The 22,752-nt window shown below is 35.5% G+C and overlaps 2 protein-coding genes across 2 annotated transcripts; one reads left to right on the plus strand and one right to left on the minus strand.

The window, feature by feature from the left end:
- Positions 1 to 1,318: 1,318 nt before the first annotated feature.
- LOC116897952 (olfactory receptor 5AC1-like) lies at positions 1,319 to 2,251 on the minus strand. Its single transcript, XM_032899351.1, has one exon. It carries the CDS (start codon positions 2,240 to 2,242, stop codon positions 1,319 to 1,321), a length of 924 nt encoding a protein of 307 aa, XP_032755242.1. The 5' UTR covers positions 2,243 to 2,251.
- A 17,954-nt stretch (positions 2,252 to 20,205) lies between these two features.
- LOC116897953 (olfactory receptor 5AC1-like) lies at positions 20,206 to 21,126 on the plus strand. Its single transcript, XM_032899352.1, has one exon. The coding sequence runs from the start codon at positions 20,206 to 20,208 to the stop codon at positions 21,124 to 21,126; it is 921 nt and encodes a 306-aa protein (XP_032755243.1).
- Positions 21,127 to 22,752: the final 1,626 nt, after the last annotated feature.

Below are 22,752 nucleotides of genomic sequence, written 5' to 3' on the forward strand. Positions count from 1 at the left end.
TTTGATCATATTCGTCCCCTGCTCTAAGTTCTATGAGATCTTTCCCTTACACCATTCAACTTTATGTCGTCTCTCAAAGAACAAACAAAGCCTGTACAAAAACAAAAGCCCCACAAACCAAGAAAGCTAAACAAAGCCACATCTAAAAGAAATTTTAATCAAATTAAGCATAATGCACACACACACACACACACACACACACACACACACACACACACACACACACACACACACACCCAAAACTATGGAGTCTACTTTATGTTGGTCAACTACTCATGAACTTATCCTGAAACATCCAGGTTCACTCTATTGGAGAGAACTGATTTTTCCCTCCCATCAGGTATAAGTGAAATTTGGTTAGCCTTTACTTTAGTGGCTAGGTTTTTATTCATGCATTCCTTTTTAAGTGTAACAGAATAAAATAAAAAACAAGAAGACAAAAACTACCACACTGAAGTCAGACCAGACAAATGAACAGAGCGAAAAGAGCTCATAAGAAGGCACAAGAATGAGAGACCCATTCACAAATTCAGGAATCCCATAAAAAAAAAACACTAAACTGGAAATCAAAATCAAAACACAGAGAACCCGGTGCCCAGCCTTGCAGGCCCTAGGCACACTGCTTCAGTTTCTAATTTTATAGGCGCTTCACTCACATTGGTTTAGAGAGTCTTGCGTTCTTTTCGTCCTCTACACCCTCCTGCTCTTACCTTCTTTCTACATCCTAACCCATGGGGTTCCCTTTGCTCTGAGGGGAGAAATTTAATGGCAACATCTCATTTAGGGCTGAGTATTCTAAGGCCCTACTCTCTGAGTAATGTCTGGCTGTGCGTCTCTATATTTCTCACCATAGAGGTTGGCCCTCCCGGCAGTTATAACTAACAGTACAGTGGTTAGCTTTCATCCTTGCAGCCAGGTATTCATTTATTTCAGTTCATGTTTCTCATTATTCATCAGTAAGGTTGCCAGTGGCTGCTTATAACTATAGGAATTCATAGAAAATAGCTAATTTACATAAATAAAATGCTGATGTCTAATAAAGCCCAGTGTGGCTAAACAGTGTAGCTGTAGGCTAGGTTAACTAATGATCCCTAGATGTACATGCAAGGAAATGTATACAGAAGGCACTGAATTGAAACCAGATACTGTCTGCCTTCATACTGAGCTCAGGAAACATTCTGAGTAACCATTCTTTACTAAAAGGACAGAGTCGTGGCTCACACAGTGAACTTGAGTTGTGTTGGGTTCTTTTGCTTTTGCCTTTTCTTATTTTAAGATAAGGAGGTGGAAAAAAACGCTTGGAAAGTGTGAAAAATGCTTATTTCTTTATTAGTCTTCTTAGGGCTCCTAGAACCTCTTTGTTCCTCAGACTATAAATAAATGGGTTGAGCAAGGGGATTATTATTGTGTAAAATAAAGAAAACAGTTGTTCCTTATCTTCAGCCGGCTCAGACCCAGGAAGGATATAGATGAGGAAGAGCGTACCATAGAACAAAAAGACAGAGAGCAGGTGGGCACTGCAGGTAGAGAAGGCTTTGCTTCTGCCCTTCTCAGACTTCTTTCTCAGAATGGCAAAGAGTACACGGCTATAGGAGACTACAATATTTGCAAATGTGAAGCCTTGTATAAAGATTGAACAGATAAGCACCACGAGCATGTTAATTGTAGGATCGGTGCAAGAAATTGTGAACAATTGTACAATTTCACAGTAGAAATGGTCTATAACTTTGGACCTGCAGAAAGTTAATCTAATTAGCAAACCCACATGAATTGTTGAATTCAGAACGCCTATAACATACGTAATGACTATAAACTGAGTGCAGAGCTTGTTGGACATCACCACTGGATAAAGGAGGGGATTGCATATGGCCACATAGCGGTCATAGGCCATCACTAGCAGGAGGAAACATTCTGCAGTTGCACTGGAACAAAAAAAGTAAAATTGGGTGTAGCACTCAATCAGGGATATTTCACGATCTGTAGATAAAAAATTGACAAGCATCTTGGGGGTCACAGAGGATGAAGTGCATGAGTCAGCAAAAGCCAAGCTGCTGAGGAATAAGTACATGGGGGTGTGGAGGTGAGGGTCCTTCCAGATGAGGGCAATCAGTCCGAGGTTGCCCACCATGGTGATGAGGTAGATAATGAGAAAAGCCAGGAAGAGCGGAATCTGCAACTCGGGTCTCTCAGTTAGTCCTGCGAGGACAAACTCAGTCACCAGAGTTAGATTTCTTTCCACCATATCTGACTTGGACAATCATGAAGATGAGGCAGTGAGATCTAAACAGAATTGTAGAATCGGGAGACATTTGTGTTACTAATACAGTCCTATGTGATGCTTCTCTACTAAGTTTAATAGTTGCCCTCATTTCTTTACTTAAATGCTCACTGCAAGTTTCTTATAAAGAAAGAGAAATACAAAGTGACATGGAAATTTGATGCAGATACTTCAGTTTTCAGCCTAGCAAGGTTTATAAACCTGCAAACATTCATCTTAAAGTTCATATGAAAAATTAATTTCCATTACTAAGATTAAGATGAGTAAAGGCAGTAAAGTGTACGTCACAGATATTTAACTATGTTAAAGGCTTAATGAACAAAACATTAGGACAAGAGAGTAAGTCTGATAGAATGGAAAGATAAAAATAGATTCCAGTCTGTATAAGATTGATGTGAACCATATAAACATTCAATCCAATTTGAAAAGAACAGCTGAAACTTACAGCTATGTTGCTGGAAATAATAAACTAGGCTTCACTCTCACAAAGTACTTTAATGTATATATGAAAGTAATATAAAGATTATACCTATATTTTGACCATTGTAAAATATAATAAAATAGCATATGATTCATACACATATAACCACATATATCCCTTTTCATGCATAACATCAGCAGAAACTAAAATATATGAAACATCCAGTACAAGTGGAGATTTATAATGGTGGTTTTATATACTGATTACAGAAATAGTATTGCTAGTTTTTCTAAATAATTTTCAAAATATAGTTTTAAATGCAAGTACCTCTGATATAGTCTTCTATTTACATACACTAGAAATGACAGTGTAACTACACACAGATTGATCTCTCTCTCTCTCTCTCTCTCTCTCGTGTGTGTGTGTGTGTATGTGTGTGTGTATGATGATATATAATGAGTTATTTATCAAGACTAGAAGGCCACACATATCCACAATGAAGTATTAAAAGAAAGCATTGCACATTCATTGATGAAAGAAAATATAACCACACTGGAGATAGCCAGAGAGCATCAAGTCTACAGTGATACATATCGACAAATGCAAAAATAATGATCTCATTGTCACACAGCCAATAACTTTGGGTAAAAACAAGCATTAAAAAATATTTTTACATGTGGATAAGGAATGCTAAATACACTATCATGTTTGAGAGGAGTGAGCTTTTTGTTGTTCCTTCATTTTGCTGTGTACCGATTGTTTTGTTCAGGGTTGTTTTGTTTTGTGTTTTTGTTTTGTTTTGCTGGTGAAGAAGATACACAAAGAAAGAAAGACCAGCGTGAAGAATACACAAATACTAAACTCAAATGAGGATTCCAGAAGGAGAAAATCCAAACAAACCTTAGTCATATCACAAACAATAAAGCAACAGGATAGGCATGCATGTGTGTAGATATTAATCTGTTATATACAGACATCTGAAAAGATGGCCTATACTTGTTAAGAGTGTGGGGTAGAGGCAGAAACAAACAAATGGTTACTTGCTACAACTGCCTGCTATAGGAAGTGTTTCCACACCAAAAATCCCAATGTAAAGCTAAGAGGTTTTCTTCTTTAATTCTGAAACTAAAAGTCAGATAAGTTCAGAAACGAGCTCAGGAAAACAAGCATATTTCCTTTACAGTGGCTCTCAACCTTCCTAATCCTTCAACCATTCGATAGAGTCTCTCATGCTGTGTGACACCCAACCATAAAATGTTTTCACTGCCTCTTCATAACTGTGGCCTTGCTCCTATTATGAATTATAATGTAAATCTGTGTTTTCCAATGGTTTTAGGCAACCCCTATGAAAAAGTTATTCAACTCCCAAGGGTCTGTGACAGTGGGTTGAGAACCCACTGGCTTAGACATTTTCAGCAGTGAAATCCTTGAGCATAAAGAGTAGATATGCCTGAAAACTTACCTTTAATTTCATAAACTAGAATACCAGTCAGATTGGCAAAATAATGGAAGTTGTCTTTGTCCAGCAATGTTCCAATAAAGCATATTCCTATGTTCTTTATTTATAATCCTGTTAGGAAAGGACATTTAATGTAAACACGAATTGAGACATTTTTCATGCTTGGTAGACAATTTCTGAAAGAATGTCAAGTTTTCTGATGAATACTTTTAAGGAAAAATAAATGCAAGAATGTGTGTTATCTTTCAGTAGGTGAGAAGCACAAATAATTTGATACTTACTTTTTAATACCTTAATTCTTAATACAAAAGACTTAAGTACTCAATAATTAAACACTTAGTACTTAAGGACAATAAAATTTTAGTTACAACAGTACAAAACCTATGTTCATGCATTTCTAAAATATCAGCTGTCAGAATAAATAGCAGCATAGAGAATGAACATCAGCTTTTCTGTCATCCCTGAAAATGCTAGAATGAAAGCAAACTGTAATTATTATTTTTAAATATATGGATGAACTCTGTTATGCAAAAGAGAATCAAAGGCTGATTAAAATTACAACTGATTTAATAAATATCCTCCAAGTCTCAAAATTCTTCATATCTTCAAATTGTTGGTATTCTCAGTTTCAGATCATACAGAACACATTTGAAGCAAATACTAATAAGCCTTGTGAATTTGTATAAATATATACACATACACAAGTAGGGAAGATATATACACATTTGTGTATATGATATATATTCTATTGTGTAACATATATTATATACACATACATGTGTATACACACACACACACACACACACACACAAACAAACACGGAGGGAAATTCATCTCCTAGGTTTCACCTTTCTATTAATTAGTGCAAGCTTCCTAACAGTTATATCCCTTCACTGTGAATTATTGAGACATCAGCAAGTGAGCGTCAATTTCTATGCCAAGGGCTATTTCGGAGTTTTTTGTTATTTTTCTCAAACAGAAAAAAAAAGTTTTAAGAGTGAAGATTACTCTCACCTAATTTCTGCAAAACATTGGAAAACTGGAACCTCGCTCATTTTCTGGAAGTACCATGCAAAGTACAGAATGAGGCAGTGTTATTTGGGTGCAGATTTTCCTCAAAATCTCCCAAATGGGACCGAATAGTATGTTTTTCTTTCAATTATAATGAGCCCATACCTTAAATAAATAATGTTGCAGTTCCCCTGAATATTTCGAAGAGGACGATGTCAGCTTCGTTCTACTGGATACTGCCCTGAATCATTAAATCATCCACACAAAGTTCCAATTAGCCATACTCATTGTGTCCTCAGATGCTCTGTAGGGGCTTGTTACAGCGAACAGGGTTTAGAGTGAATTTGGTTTCCTTCCTGTTATTTTCCCATACTTTTTCACAATTTAATTACCTAATTAACTTCACTTTAATGTGAAAATTCCAAAGACTTAATATTTAACAAGTTCCAACCTGAGGTGGCCTTTTCCACCCCATTCCCAAACCTGGTTTTTCTCCAGTATTATTCTTAGGAAACCAACTCTTCTAGATTTTATCAATTGAAGATTATTTTATATCCATAGATTTCTTTACTTCTCCACTATGAAACTCAAAGCTTAACTCAGAAATTATTCATTACTTGCTTGGAATTATATAACTTCCTAGCCATCTAGCTTAGTACAGAGCCACTAAATTCTATTTCCACAGTGAAGATTGGTCCTCATAAAATGTGCCACTACCTTTCACTACCACTCCTCTTAGAAAATTTCCTCTTGGGACTTTTGAATTTCATTGTTTGTAACATAACAGCTAATACTCTTAGTTACTCTAGACACCACGTTGAGACATAGACACAATAGCTAACTGAACAGAGTTAACGGGTGTTGTCAGCTTGTCTGTATACCATTTTACTGTAACATTAATGGCTTCACAGTTCTTCTGTAATGTCTTAGTGGATCTGAAAGAAACTCAGTTTTCTTTTACATAAGGTGAAACGACTGTGTTTCCAATTGGAAGAAAATTCAACCCCATCTGAGGATTCAGAGTCCTGAAGGGTTTAAATTTTGCCACTTAACCATTTTCCCAACTTGGCTTTCTTTCATGTCTATTTTCTCAACTGGATAAAGCCAGAAGGAAACATACTTGACAACGGGTTTTGCACATGAAATCAGTATTGCCTAAAATGTAACTGGCATATGTTACTCTCAGTTCAAAACTAAACAATCTGACCACAATTAAGTGCAAAGGAAAGATATATTTATAAAAGCAAAAACATGGGTGCTAAGCAGATGATAGTTTTTTTATAGCATCACCTCTTTCTTTACCTGTTATCCTGTCTTCTCATTTAAAATGCACTCCCAACCTCTTTTCAAAAAAAGAAATCCAGTTTTCAGCCAGTACTTAAATGTACAAACGGCTAAAAGCTCCAGGTAAAAAACTATTCTCTCAAAACAAAATTAGTGGTAGCCATTCTTTATTTAGATACCAAGTGCATGACACCTTCCATGCTGGTCATCGTTGTGGTCCATAGTTATTATAGATGAATAGGGCTATTGATTGCTTTCCTACCTTGGAAATTCTCAAAGCATATCACAGTACTACAAAAAAGCAACCTACTCCTCAGGGATGGGGACTTTGAATCAGATTCATTTCAATTCCTTTGTGTCCTATGTCCAAAGGGTAAAGTGAAACAATAGGTTTGTACTTTTAATTAATCTCTGAGAGGCAACGGGCAGCATAAATAGCCTATATTGTTTTCAGGGTCTCTTGGAGTGCCATGGCAACTGGAAAGGGTGTTTCTCACTTCTAAGGTCGTGGATCTTAGAGAAAAACCAACTCCTGTCACTTTCCTAAACCAGTATAATCTCTAACTGCATTCTAAATACCTTTTGTTATGTCAACAGATATGTGTATCTTCTTTACCTCATCAAATAAGCTTTTCTTTGTCACACATGGAGGCTATTACAGAACCCTTAACTGATCAAAAGGCAGAGAAAAATGTGTGGGCTACCCAACCCCACTTGATTTTCTACCACACAACCCCTACAATTAAGGCTTGGAGAACATCACCAAAAAGGAACATCACCAAAAGAGAATAAAAGGATTTTAATAGCCAGAAGGTCAGGAATTCTGTGGTGGTATTTTTGTCTTCCTGATATGACAAGAAAGATACACCCAACATAAACAAGACCTGAATGATGGCAACAGCAGTTGACATGCCAAAATGGATGGATTTCATGAGGCCCCACCCCTAGATGAAGATGTCCTGGTGATTAATGAGTACTGAAAGAGGGAGACTCTACTCTAGGATGGTCATCCAGCAACAAGTGGTCAGACCTAAAATCATGTTCACACAAGCAATGGTAAAAGGAGTCAGTAGGTTGAATTTATATATTTATTTTCATGCATATACATGCAACAACAGTAAAAGAAAACGAGTCCATGATTTGAGAGAGAAGAGGGTCATGGGAGGGATTGGAGAGAGGAAAAGAAGGGGGGATGATATAATTATATTTTAATTAAAAATAAAATAAGATTTCAAAAAAATGTTCTCACAGACCTGATAAAATATTTTTATTTATATTATACTCCCTTTGAATTATGAAGATGTCTGTTGGGATATGGAAATTGTGAAATCATTTCCATAAGTCAAGAAGCAAATGTTCCATTGACATCTAACATCCAAAGCATGAAAACAAAGATTTATAAAAAATTTAGACAATATTTTATTTGTTCTTTATCTAAAACACATAGATCCTGATCTAGGAACCCATGTATTGAGACTGGCTAGAAATACCAAAGTAAGTCATCCTTATGGGATGATTTTTACCACAACAAGGGACATGATGGCACAGATGATATGTGAACACAATGACAAACTCCTGAAGACAGCAAATTAATTAGATAAAATTGCTTATAATACTTTTGAAAGTAACACTAGCTCTTTTTTATGTTTATAAAACTTTATTAAAAAATAATCAAAATTGGGGCTGGGGATTTAGCTCAGTGGTAGAGCGCTTACCTAGGAAGCGCAAGGCCCTGGGTTCGGTCCCCAGCTCCGAAAAAAAGAACCAAAAAAAAAAAATAATCAAAATTCAGTTTATATTTTTAAAAATCCAGCTAGTTGGTAACCTTCATTTTCATGACCTAGATCTAAAAGTAACTTTTTTTTGCTAGATGTAACGGACATCTTCGAAGCTTACTGCTTCTAGCTCTTTCTGAATTTCTGGCTTGCTGGTTCAACTCAGCTGTTCTGGTTCAAAATTCCTCTAAGCTGCTGATTCAAATTGACTTCTTTTGGCTTTTCTCTGAATTGCTCTGCTTCAAAAACCTGCCTCTGATTCACATGAAGTGTACGGCATTGACTGAATTGACTACATGAACTGAACAGAACTGCACAAATTCAACTGAACTCAACTTCATTCAACTGAACTCAACTTCATTCAACTGAATTGCACCAAACTGCACTGAACTGAACTCATCTGCACTCTTGTGTGGCCTGAATTCAACCTAACTGCACTCATTGAATTGCCCTCCTTGCCTGATTTACTCTCTGCTACTCTTATGTAGCCTCTCTATTCTGTCTGATCTCATGAGGCTGAATGTATCCTATCTCTGACTCACTCTGTCAAATCTTTCTCTGATTTGTCACTTCGTCTGCCCCTCAATTAGATGTCACTTTCAAACATGGCCGGTTCCTTCTACAAGCTAGCATTATCTTCACTGTTATGCATTAAAGGTGTGTGTGAAGGGTGTGTCTCTATTACAGCCAGATCATACTGTAAACTAGGGCATGTCTGCATTCTGGCTTGTTTGTTTCTCTGGGTATGATCGAGTCATGTTGCTGGATTAAAATTCCTCTATACCTAAATGGATCTGTCTGTTCACACAAAGCTCTGAACTGGTGTAATTTAATAATTCTTCCTTTTGGGTTACCTTCTTAGCACACAACCAGACAGCTTAGCATTACTGTACCTTATCACTCTTTCCTCATGATTGATATTCTGGCATAGAGAATTAAGTAGTCATCATTATTGATGCCATCATACATCATAGACACAGGATACAGGACACTGAGTACTTCTACTCAGTCTGTGAATAATGACTATGGTTTGATGAATGAGTGGCTACATATAAGCATTAAAAATCCTTAGAGAATATTACACAGTTCTTAGAGAAAACAAATCAGAACTTCAATATGACAAACAACACTGTATATAGACCACAAATATGGAATTAGTACCTTGATGATATTTGTGCTCTGGTGTGCATTTTAGTGCTAAGTACAGCAGCAAATATGTAGAAAGAAAAACAATAATTATCAAGAAATAAACACATGGAAAATGCATTTTAATATGCTCCTGAATATTAGTTACTGTTTAAAAAGAAAGAATTTCTTCTAGTGGCTACAGTGTAAATAAACATGATTGACATGTAAATTAAGACAGAAATGGAAAAGAAACTTTGAATAAAAGTATGCAGATACACAGATATTGAAAATACAAGTTTATCCTAAAATCAGGTAGAGAAAAGCTGGAAAAGAGTGAGGGAAAGCAATAAGATAGCAAGTGTGTAGAACAGACATGCTTACAGATTGAATGCAAAGTATAAAGCCTTAAGCTAATGAAACTGTATAATAATTATGATTTTGTTTTAATAGTATGTTCTTAGTTTTCTTTGTCAAAAAGCATATGAAAGATGATAGACATTTTAATTGTGTTAATATTCTTTTCTATAGAAGATATTTTCTGTTTTTCTGTATGCCATAACTTTGTAAAATGAATCTCAAACATAGTCTATAAATTTTATTTTAAAAAAAAAATATAAGTTGCCTAGGTTTGCCCAGATGGACATAAATACTATCTACTGACATACTGATGATAAACACTATCTATTGATCTATTGATATAGCACTAATTTTAGGCTATCACAGTCCAACTTAATAAAAAGAAATGATTTTATTGGACAGTAGATCAGGATTTATAGGAGCATGTGTGAATTAATATAACAGCATCTCAAAAAAATTCCAGCTCATCTGGGTGACAATTTGACAGAAGTGGTTCCACCTTTAGTTAATCTTACACCATCTATCTACTCTAGCATATCTCAAACCTACATGTACCTGAGATGCAAACAGGAACTATGAGCACAATCCTAGACAAGGATCTGCTGACCCTCCCTCGCTTCCTTCTACTAGAGTCTTTGTATACACCTTGTCATTACTGTAGAATGAACTATCACTGTTTTGGTTTGCTTAATTTGTTGCAAAAGGCAAAAGGAATTAGTCATTCTGTTGGTCTATACAGCAATATCTCTTCCTTAATGACAATAATCATGCAAATCTGAGATGAATTATTTTTCTAAATATTGAGTGGCATAAGCACTTGAGAGTATGCAAGTCATTAGAGAAGTTAGAATTAATACAATGAGGAGAGTAATAGCCAAGGAATTTTTTTTAAATCTACAGCAGACGTTCTCAAGCAAAATCAAGATCTGGTTCCTTTCTACATCCTTCATCAAGACTGAAAAAGGAGCCTCTATTCTCAGGCTCCAACAAAACTATTCAAAAATCCCTAAAAATTGAGATGAACATAGAAAGGTGAAATTTGTAATTATAGAGTTTGAGTATTACAGTTCAATATCTTTAGTCACCTTGATAATCATTCATAAGCTACTATGTATCTAATCTAGCATCCTTACAAAAAATTTTGGAATGTATTAACTTGGTTCTCCAAGCCAGTAAGCTGAACTAAAACTGTTAAATAAACTCCAACTTAACAAATTCCATAATATTCAAGTAGGTAGTATAAAGATCTTTTTCCTCTCTGGTCTATCTGAAGAGATCATGACATTTTGGTATATTACCCACATAAGTGAGCTGATGCTTGTATAGTATTCTCAGTATATAAACATGCTTATAAATGAGCACTCATAAATTTAGCTTGCTAAATCACCCCAAAGTTTGCAGTGTGACTAGATTTTAGAGCAAAGCTTCTGCTCTGCCAGCATCATCCAGCAAGGCTCAGCACCATTCTCAAGACACCACTGAAGACTTAAGTAACAGTGATCGCCAAAGAGAGAAAATTTAATCAATAATTCTATTTTTAAAGACTCAGTAACTCCTAAGTTCATCTTTAGAATACTAACATGAGCTTTGAATTTAAATAGGAAAAAGTTGAAGCAAAGGACAGGAGATATAAATAGTTAGGCATGCTGCTCAAGATGTGGGCATATTTATCATTATCATAGTTCCGGTCATACAAGATGATAAGAAGTCCTTATAGCTCAAAGAGAAAATCTAGTTTTCAAGAGATTAACTTCTGATTCCTTAGACTCCAGCTTCTCCATCACAGATAATTTTTTTGTGAAGCTTTGCCGGTTTTGGAATCCACGGTGACTGGAGATTTAAAAGAGCTTATCTCTCATCAGTTTTAAAGGGGATGAATGATCTGGATAGATAGCCATGGTTTACATGCCTACAAACACATCAAGGAATTTGCCCCATAGTACAAGAGATACACATAGAATTAAGGCACAAGTGCCAGAGTTTTACCTTGCCCTTGGTTGCCCTATGAACCCAAATGAGAAGGTCCAGAGATATGTGTGTGTGATTAAATATTCTGTTGAGTTGTCAGGTCCATCCTCAATATGATTGTTTTCTCTTCATCGTCAAGTTACATACATTCTTGTTTTTTTTTCCAAGTAGATGATCAAGGACAGAATCACTGCAAGTTCAAAGCAAATACTTTTGAAGACATTAAAATATCCTTTGTGAAAAACTTGCATTCAACTCCTCAATTTATAGATAAACTGATACAGATAATGAAATATACTGTGGGGTGATTGATCCTCCGTGGACAAAGTGTGATTTTTTTTCCCAACCCCTAATGTCAGAAATATCATCAAAGAAGCTCCAAGGAGCTCTCCAGTAGGACCATTTGATTATCTGCAGATTGTTTTTATTCAATTACCATCTTGCACAACTGATATCGAGGGGTAGAAAGAGAGGGAGAGAGAGAGAGAGAGAGAGAGAGAGAGAGAGAGAGAGAGAGAGAGAGAGAGAGATACACTACTGCATTTTCTTGATGGATAATATATTTAACCTGCTGAATTCTGATGATACACCATACTCCAAATGGTATTAAGACATTTTTTCCTTCTGGGGAATCTGAGTGAAACCAAACAACAAAATGATTTCACAAATTAACAGGGTGTCATCATTTAATGTATTTGTTATTGTTACTTTTTTCTACCATTTGAGGAAAAGCCAAATTCATCAACAGCGTTCTAAATTTGAAATTGGCATATTTAGTCTAAATCAAAGGTGTAGTATTGTCTAACATGATGCCTCTTTCTCATATTACAGCTCTGGTAATATGTAACTGACTCTACATACAATTGATGAAGTAAAACACTTATTAGTAAAGCTTTATGTTCATATAGTTCTTAGAAACCTAAAACAGACCCATATTGTAAAGCATTGGTGCACTTACTATTCTACATGCCTTCTCCATCAGGTAACTAAACCATCAGAGACCCTCCACTGGACAAGAACATGTACCTTGTTCCTAGGTATCCAATGACTAGCCTTTATCTGTAAGCTAAGAATACACTTTCTACATCATGTGCATGTAAACACACAGTTCACTTAAAACTCAAGTTAATCTAGAGAAACATTCCTCAGAAGCAGATGACTTCAGACATTTTACAAGCTTTTTTTCCACAAATATTTATTTGTTTGTTTGTTTGTTTGTTTGTTTTTGGAGTTCATGGCCATGAGCTTTCTTTTTTGTCATATTTTAGTGGTTATTTTATTTATTTACATTTCAAATATTATCCCCCTTCCCAGTTTCCCCTCCACAAACCTCCTATCTCCTGCCCCCTCCCTCTGCCTCTATGAGTGTGCCTCCCCACCCGCCCACAAACTCCCTCAGTGCCCAAGCATTGCCTTATCCTGGGGTCATCGAGCCTCCACAGACCAAAGAGCTCCCCTTCTAGTGATGCCCATAAGGCAAATCCTCTGTTACACATCCAGCTGGAGCCATGGGTCCCTCCATGTGTACTCTTTGGCTGGTGGTTTAGTCTCTGGGCGCACTGGGGTGTCTGGTTGGTTGGTAATTTAGCTCTTCCTATGGAGTTGCAAACCTCTTCAGCTCCTCAATCATTCCATTGTGGTCCCCACTCACATGCTTAATCTGGTTTGGCTGTGGACATCAGCATCTCTATGGGTCAGACTCTGGCAAAGCCTCTAAGGGGACCAGGCTACTGTCAGTAAGCAATAGTATCTGGGTTTGGTATCTGCAGATGGAATGGATCCCTTGGTGAGGCAGTCTATGGATGGCCTTTCCTTCACTGTCTGCTACACTCTTTGTCCTTGCATTTCCTTTGACAGAAAGAATTCTGGATTAATATTTTTGAGCTGGGTGGGTGACCTCATCCTTCAACCCTTGACATACCTGTCTACTGGATATGTCTCTACAGGTTCTATCTCCCCTTTGTTGGGCATTTCAGCTAATGTCCTCCATGTTGGGTCCTGGGAACCTCTTGGGTCCCTGGCATCTGGGACTTTCTAGTAACTATCCCCAGTTCCCCATCTCCTATTTCTTTTTACAGGCACTCAGAGATATGAGTTTTCATCTTAGCACTGCTTTCACTGTGTCCCATAAATTGGGGTATGTTGTGCTTTCATTTCATTAAATTCTAAGAAGTCTTTAATTTCTTTCTTTATTTCTTCCTTGACTAAGTTATCATTGAGTAGAGTGTTGTTCAACTTCCATGTGTATGTGGACTTTCTGTCGTTTTTGTTGTTACTGAAAACCAACCTTAGTCCATGGTAGTCTGATACAATGCATGGGATTATTTCAATCTTCCTGTACCTGTTGAGTCCTCCTTTGTGACACATTCTATGGTCAATTTTGGAGAGGGTAAAATGAGGTGCTGAGAAGAAGGTATATTCTTTTATTTTAGGATGAAATGTTCTATAGATATCTGTTAAATCCATTTGACTCATTACTTTTGCTAGTTTCACTATATGTGTTATCTATTAACTCTTTTAGTTCATTTTCTACCTGGAAAGGTAAATATGTCATGGAAAACTATGAATATGTTGTAAAATTGTACTAAACTTTTAAAAATACTCATACTACATATTTAAAGTACTATTTTTTCACCATCTGATTCTATTTCTTCTTCATTCTCTTTTTTTTTATTTTTGAAATTACAATATAATCTTATCATTTCTTCCCCTTTCTCCCTCTGAAACCTCTTATAATCCCTTCCTTGATCTCACTCAGATCCATGCCCTCTGTTTTCATTAATAGATATTAGTGGGAAATATTATTTCATCCATGCTTAGCATTTGTTATTTCCTGTAATTCTTTGTGTAGGTTTGAGGCCTCACGGGCTTTCGTACATCCACTTTGGAATGCCTCTTGTTGTCCTTGCTTGGCTCTTGTTAGTCAGACATGTTGCAGAGACTTTCTGGGTGTAGCTTCTTATGTTACTAGGAGACATATTCTCACAGCATGCTCCCTGATACTCTGGTGCTTACACTTCTTGACCCCCTCTTCTACAAAGTTTTCCAAGCTTTAGGTCTGGCTGTATTTTCTATTGGCTGGTTGTCGCAGCTGCATTTTGATTGATGGTGGCTTTCTTTAGTAGTCTCTGTCTTTTGTAAAATGAAGTTCATGAGGGTTGAAGACTACACTTACCTGTAAGTATGCTGGCAAATATTTAAAGCTTAGTTAGGTATTATGCTGGTGTAATAAAGTGGTACCTGTATGTTCTTCCTCAAGAACCATGAATTCACTAGCTCTGTTTACGTAGCTAGTTTTACAGTATCACGTTTGTAGCATGTTGAACATGCCTTAAATCCAATTAGAAAATGTTGGGTACTGCCAAGGTATTCATCCTACTATGGCATCCTTACAGTTAATGTACCATGCTAGTGACTGTGTGGTTTGTAGGCATCATTCTTAGGTAGGATTATTGATTGCTTCCCTCCTTTTGAAAGTTACTTGGTGCCATCTGGAATCATGTATTCCTATTCTCAGGGAGGAGGCTTTCAGGTCAATTCTGACTCAGACATGAGGTCTTCAATGACAGGGACTTACATTGTATTTCTTGGGTGCAAATAAAAGGCAACAGCAATAGCCTGTATTTTTTGGAAACTGTTTAGGAAACTGTGACCAACAACTCAAATGAAGTTCTCCTTCTCCTGCCTGGTGTTGAGAATTTGATTGAATAGTATTTGGCTCATGGGTGGATCATTAAATGTCCAGACATAAAATGTTTGTTTAAACTCTACATGTATTCAACATACACAGGTTGAATTAGGTTTCAACTTATTAATAGTGAATGAGGGTTCCTTTTGCTCCACATTCCCTCCAGAACTTATCAGTTGTTTTATCCTAAGCTATATTTACCTGGAAAGTCAGTTACATCTAAAACATCAAAATAATCTCAATGGAATACACATTTTATTATTATTCATTTGTAATTCTTTTGTTTTCAAAAGAAATAAAGCATGTGGAAACAAATGTTATAATAGGTTCTCTAGCAGTGACGTCTTACCTTTTGCATACTATCTGGAGACTGGCTCTTCTCCTGGGATTCTTTTAGTGGCATTGAGGAAATTTCACTATTAATATTACAGGTAGCATTTAAGATGTGAAAAAGAATCTTTCAATCCAAACTTCTCTTAAGAAAAGCTACCATGAAGAGAACAATGATCTATGCTAACTTTCTTCTTCAGCTTAAGAGTTCTTAATGATGATTTACATCTCACTACATCCATAATCCCCTTATAGGAATTAGGTAAGTAAATTAGGAATTACAGTATTTTATTTGGATGTAATTATATTTTTTAAGAAAACTGTTTTAGTACTAAGAATTTATTTCATAAAAGTGCCAATATACAAGGAATATATCTGTTAAGAGGATTTATCTACAAATTGGAAAGCAGTAGTGATTGGAGAAATACCCTGAAACGTCTTATCTGAACCTCTTAATCTTCATGAATACACACACAGATATTTGTAGATCAGAAATTTGAGATTAGTCTTTCAGTTATGCTGCTATTGAAATCAATAAAAACAACGGAGGATTATAGATTGCTGAGGGTATTTCTTGGTGAGTTCAACACTTTGCAGAAAAAAATTAAAATTTAAAACAAGGTTCATTAATTGGAGAAAGTTGAAATTTTATATATATATTTTTTATATAAATTATATATATATATATATATATTCTGATATGTTGGGCCAATGTGATGAATAATTTATAAAGTAAATGTATTCTGACACTAATATTACAAATCTTCAGAAAGAGCTTTTCCAATGGCTGAGAATCTCAGAAGTTTGTGGCACGTTTGGTCAGTCAGTTCTGCCCTTACCTGGTTCATGGTTTGTTTGTATAGTGTTACTGAAAATATGTAGGAGGTATGAAATCACTATCTAAAGAGTTAGTTTCATTGCTGAATTTTTGGAAGATATTAAGTGAGGATGAATTTTCAAATATCTTTTGAGATTTGGTGTAGGATATTGAATAATTATTAGACTTGCCACTGACTTCTCTGTTTAGTTAATATGCTACCATACCCGTACAAACTCCAAAGTTGTTTTGCATATTCTCAACAAAAATAAAAAAGAATAATTTCTCTAGAATAACTTCTTTATTTCAGAAAAATACTTTGGTGTACCAAAAGTTTTTACTGCCTCAGGATTACTTTTTTAACCTTTAATTCTCAATAACTTGCCTTTCAGTTCTCTACATTGTATGTTTGAGAGTGGGAGATTTATTCATTGAAAAAATCTGTTTCTGATAGTCACAGAATATAGCGTAGAATATTTCACTAAGTTGATAAAGAACTGGTCAATATGATATAGAAGCCAAATTATAAGTGGGGAGGAGACTCAGACAGCTGCTCTTTTCATAAGAACCCGGGGCCTGTGAATCCAAGGATTGTCCATGTTCTCATGAAGAATTAGAAACTTAGGACTGTTCTTTCTATTATAGATCATCAACACAAAAATTTGAATTTCTGAAGTGTATTTTATGTCCATAATCATGTGTAATCTGATGCCAACTTGGGTTCCCCTTCCTCAATATAAGTTTCAACAGAATCTATACTTTTTCTTTTATCTTCTACTTTGTGAAACTTTCAAATATTTTGTGAATGTTCATTCGGCTTTGCTTATCTTTGTCATTGACATTCCATAATTAGTTTGCTTCATTGTGTTCACATATAATTTTCTATGTAAAAAAAATTGACTATTTGAACACTTAAATGGAATCCAGATAATGATAACACTAGGAATTCTTCCTTCTGCAGCTATTTCTTTTTTATTATAATTTTATTTTGATTTGTATTTATATATGATATATAATAATTAAGTAATTAGATAATTTCCCCCTTGCTCTCCAACACTTCCCATATAATATAATCCCTGCTCTGTATTCTTTCAAATCCTTAGCTTTTTCTTTTAATTGTTGTTATGCACATATATGTATACACACACACACACACACACACACACAAACGCACATATTCCTAGTTACATAAGAACAACCTCCTCAGTCTACATACTGTTACTTGTATGTATATGTTTCCAGGACTGACCATTTAGTGTTGAATAACTAATGGACATGCTCTTCCCTGTGGGAGATGTTTGCCCACTCAGCATTTCTTATTTGCATGAGCTTATTTGTTGCAGATTGTGGAATTTTTGCAGTGTTATATTCTGACTTTGATAATAATATTGTAATAACTATTAGAGGAGCAACTGGAGAATTGCTACAATCTCTTTAGATGCATATGTAGTCAGTCTACTAAAAGATATTGTCAGCTGGATACTTTTCTGAACTGGTAAGTACAATGACAACTCTTATATTAATCTTTAACATACAAAAAATTGCCAGTATAGTTGTGAGCATGTATTTTTCCTCTTAAAACACCTAGTCTATTAGTTATGTCATCTCAGTTATCACTACCATGCCATGAGCTAACAATGACAATGTCATAATACAGAAGATAGCAAATAAATAGTTTCCTAAAGGAACTAATGCCTGCTCAGAATAATTTTATTGGGAAAATTAAAAATATTTATTTGACATAAGAGTTTGATTTACTATTTTTTTAAATTATCATTTTGTTTGTCTTTAAAATCTAAAGTTCTGTCTGTTTTTGCTGTTCAATATAAAGAAAATAAGTGGTTTAGAGATTGATTATGCATTTTTGGACTTTTATCTTGGACTTTTATCAGTATTGTTTACAGTGACTTGTTATATAATGCATTAAATAATTTAGATTCTTAATTGTATATAAAACATTATACTTATTAATAAAATGGAGAGTGTCTATGACTATATTGTAAGACCTTATTGATATCTTTAAGGTATCTCTTAATATCTCTCATGAAACCATATCATTAAAATTCCCTCTATCTCAAAATCATTTTTAAAATCTTTGTATGTCAGACATTTGTGAAAACAGAAATCTCCCATACTCATACGTTGTTGAAAATCAAGAGTCAACACCACAGAGTACACTGAGGTGAGGCATAGAGTTGGTGACCGGGGAACAGTACTACGGGGATAGTAACTGGTAGTGAATGCTGATGATGGCAGTCAGCAACTGGAGAAACAAAAAAATGGGAAAAAATCTCTCTCTCTCTCTCTTCTCTCTCTCTCTCTCTCTCTCTCTCTCTCTCTCTCTCTCTCTCTCGCTCTCTCTCTCTCTCTCTCACACACACACACTCACACACACTCATACTCACACACACACACACACACACACACTGAGTGGATGAAGCAAGACAAGTTTCAACAACTTTACCCATATACATAAATACATACATACATAAATATGTAAATACCTACATACATACACATTCACACATTGGGTGGACAGAGCAAAGCTCCAACCAATTTTATATATAAGATATGTATACACACATACACATTCTGTGGATGGAACAAATTCCAATGAGCTGCCTCCAATACATTTTATTTTTTTCTTTTAGCCTCTTTATACATCTAAGACATAGTTCATTATATGAGAAAGGGATTACATATATAAGAAAAAAGAAAATATGTAGACATCAGTTGCATACTCTCTAAAACTAATCACTGCAAAAACATATCCTTCAAACATATTAAAATCATTACCCAAAGGTAAATCACAACAGGATAATTGATTATGTAATTTTTCTCTTGAAACTCATACCTAATTAAACATTTACCATGTATCTTTCTCTCTACAAGTTAATCATAACCCCAAATCAATAACCTTTGTTTGTCGTTGATTAACAAAGCTTAAGCAAGTCAGTCTATAGTAGCAAGTTGTTTTTTCATATGCATAGCTGAAAACAATTTGTATCTACCAAGAAACAGATCAGCATCTGTCTTACATCCTATTTTCAAGGTCTGGCTAATTATCTTTGTTCTAATCTTATATTCATAATAGAATCAATTACACTTTACTTACTATCCTATTTTTTTTCATGGTGCACATCTTATGGCCGCATCCCTAGATCACAAGATTCAGAAACTCAGACCCATCCTGGAATGAATGTTTTCTTGGATCATTAACTTGTCACTAGCCTATTTTCTCTTCCAAGTTCACTTATGTGTTGTTATGCATGAAAGCTTACAGTTTCCCTTTTCGAACTCATACAGTCCTCACCACAAGTAAGCGGACACATGCTAGTCTTAACTCTAACTTTGTTGTAACTTAAACCATCTCCTTAAACATTTTATCAGTTGCCCTCACTTGCTAAAAGTATTTAAAACAAATCAAGAATTATGTAAAGTTATTAATTCATCTAAACAATATTTTTATGAAATTTCATCTTCCTATTGAAATTGCCCAATGTTGGGCAGTTTCCCAAGAGGCTGAATTGCCAAGAGTAGCTCCTCCTGCATGCTGTTTGCCAATAAGGTTTGATTAATGAGCACGTGAGAGAAAAGATGTGATATTGACATCAATTGTACCTTGCTTGAAACTTGGTAATATTTCCTTCATCTAAATCTCCTCTCAGTGAGAAGCCTGAGGTGATGTTATGGAGTTGAACAGGACATTGGTGACTGAGTTTGTTCTCAGAGGAATAACAGATCTTCCAGAGCTGCAAGTCCCCCTGTTCCTGGTGTTCTTCCTCATCTATGTCACCACCATGGTGGGCAACCTTGGCTTAATCTTACTCATCTGGAAGGATTCCCATCTTCACACTCCCATGTACTATTTCCTTGGAAGTTTAGCCTTTGCTGATGCCTGCACTTCATCCTCAGTGACTCCCAGGATGCTTGTCAACATCTTAGACAATGGTAAAATGATTTCCCTCTTTGAATGCATGGCCCAATATTATGTTTTTGGATCCAGTGCAACCACAGAATGCTTCCTCCTGGTAGCCATGGCCTACGACCGCTATGTAGCCATATGCAACCCTCTGCTCTATCTTGTGGTGATGTCCAACAGAGTGTGCACTTGCCTGATAAGTGGTTCATATATAATCGGTTTTCTGCATCCACTTGTTCATGTAGGACTATTATTTAGATTAACCTTTTGCAAGTCCAATGTAATAGATCACTTTTATTGTGAGATCCTGCCTCTCTATACAATTTCTTGCACTGACCCATCTATTAATGCATTCGTGGTCTTCATTTTTGCTGCCGTGATACAAGCCATTACCTTCATGAGTATTGCAGTCTCCTATGCCCATGTCCTCTTTTCCATCCTGAAAACAAAGTCTCAGAAGAGCAGAAGAAAAGCCTTCTCCACCTGCAGTGCCCACCTGCTCTCTGTCTCTTTGTTCTATGGAACTCTCTTCTTCATGTACGTGAGCCCTGGGTCTGGACCAAGTAAATATAAGAATAAAATGTATTCTCTGTTTTACACCATTGTGATTCCTCTGCTAAACCCCTTCATTTACAGCTTAAGAAACAAGGAAGTTTTAGGTGCTCTGAGAAAAATCATAAAACCATAAATGTTTTTCAGGAAAATAATGGTGTTTATTTACTGGATACATTGAAATTTCTGATCTTGTGTTATCAAATATAGTAAGCTCATATAATGCTAAATAAAATGTAATCTTTAGTCTATACAATAGTAATAAAAATTATAAATTTATAAATAATTAATAGGCACTTTAAAGGCAGATTTCAATTATGTTATTTTAAATCCATACAGATAGATAAAAATTAAATCTCTTTGTAATACAAATTCTAGTGTTTATAGATAAATTTTATATATAAAATGTATACATTTTAATAGTGCTTTGAATTTATATTTCCTAAAGAAATCCTAAATTTATACAAATCCCTAGTTTAAAATACATTTATCCTCTCCAAAATATATTTTACCACTTTAAATGCATTTTTGTTTAATGTTTAAAGTGGCAAATACAAGTTTATCTATCATAATAACAGGAAAACATAGATTCCATATTTGGCGCTCAGATATTCTCAGTTCTAAGTGAAACTCTTACTTCATGTGATAACTGAACATTGCTCACAGAATATGTATGTGTGTGTATGTGTCTGTATGTGTGTGTAGTAAACTATATTTCAAACCTCTTTTCAGTAATTCCTATAATTATACAACTATACAATATATGCCTATATATTATAAATAGAAAACCAAATATAAATAAATATTTATAAATAAATAAACCAAATGTGAGAACGTATACTTTCTTAAGAATTTAAGCTGTTGATTTCATGTATTTATGTGTGCATGCACTCATGTGTGTATTCATGTCTATATGTGTGTGTGTATATGCATGTCTGCCTGTATGTGTGTGAGTGGGTGTGCCTGTGTATGTGTGTATGCATCTGTATATGCCCTAACCAAAAACTCAAAAGGAAGTACCCCACACCTTGCACTGTGTACTTTTACTGGTAACACTTCTAGAAGTAGCATTATCCAACAGGCAGGATAACTCCACTTAAACTCGTGTGTGTGTGTGTGTGTGTGTGTGTGTGTGTGTGTGTGTGTGTGTGTGAATGAATATGTGTATGTGTGTGGTTATAGAATAGATTACTACATAGCTATTTCAAACATTATCTTTAATGGGGGGGATTTGATGGAGACTTTCATTTTAGACTCTTTCTGTGCATAATATCTACCTGTGATCTATTCCCATCTGTTGCAGAGGAAGCCTCTTTGATGATAACTGGATAAGGCACTAGTCTATGAGTATAGCAGAATATCATTAAGAATCATTGTATTGTTCGTTTTTTGTTCCTGTCTTTTATTTTTGTTTTTGTTTTTTTGCTTTGCTTCGGTTTGTTGTTTGTTTGTTTGTTTGTTTGTCAGTCATGTTCATTCTTTGAGCTATCTAGTCTCTGGTTCTTGGTTCCACAAACAGTGTCAAAATGGGTTTCATCCCCTGAAGTGAGCCTTAAGTCAAATAAAACTTTGGTTGGCAACTCCCATATGTTCTCTGCCACCATACCCTAGCATATCTTACAGGCAGAAGAGATTATAGTCCAAGGTTTTGTGGGTGGCTTGATGTCCAGATTTCCTTCAGTAACCTGCAGAGTTCCTTTCTGCACCAAGCGTGCTAGAACATATGCATAAAGGATCTGCATAGACAGCAGCTCCACTCATC

The sequence above is a fragment of the Rattus rattus genome, chromosome 4, assembly GCF_011064425.1.
Source record: "Rattus rattus isolate New Zealand chromosome 4, Rrattus_CSIRO_v1, whole genome shotgun sequence".
Lineage (NCBI taxonomy): Eukaryota > Metazoa > Chordata > Mammalia > Rodentia > Muridae > Rattus > Rattus rattus.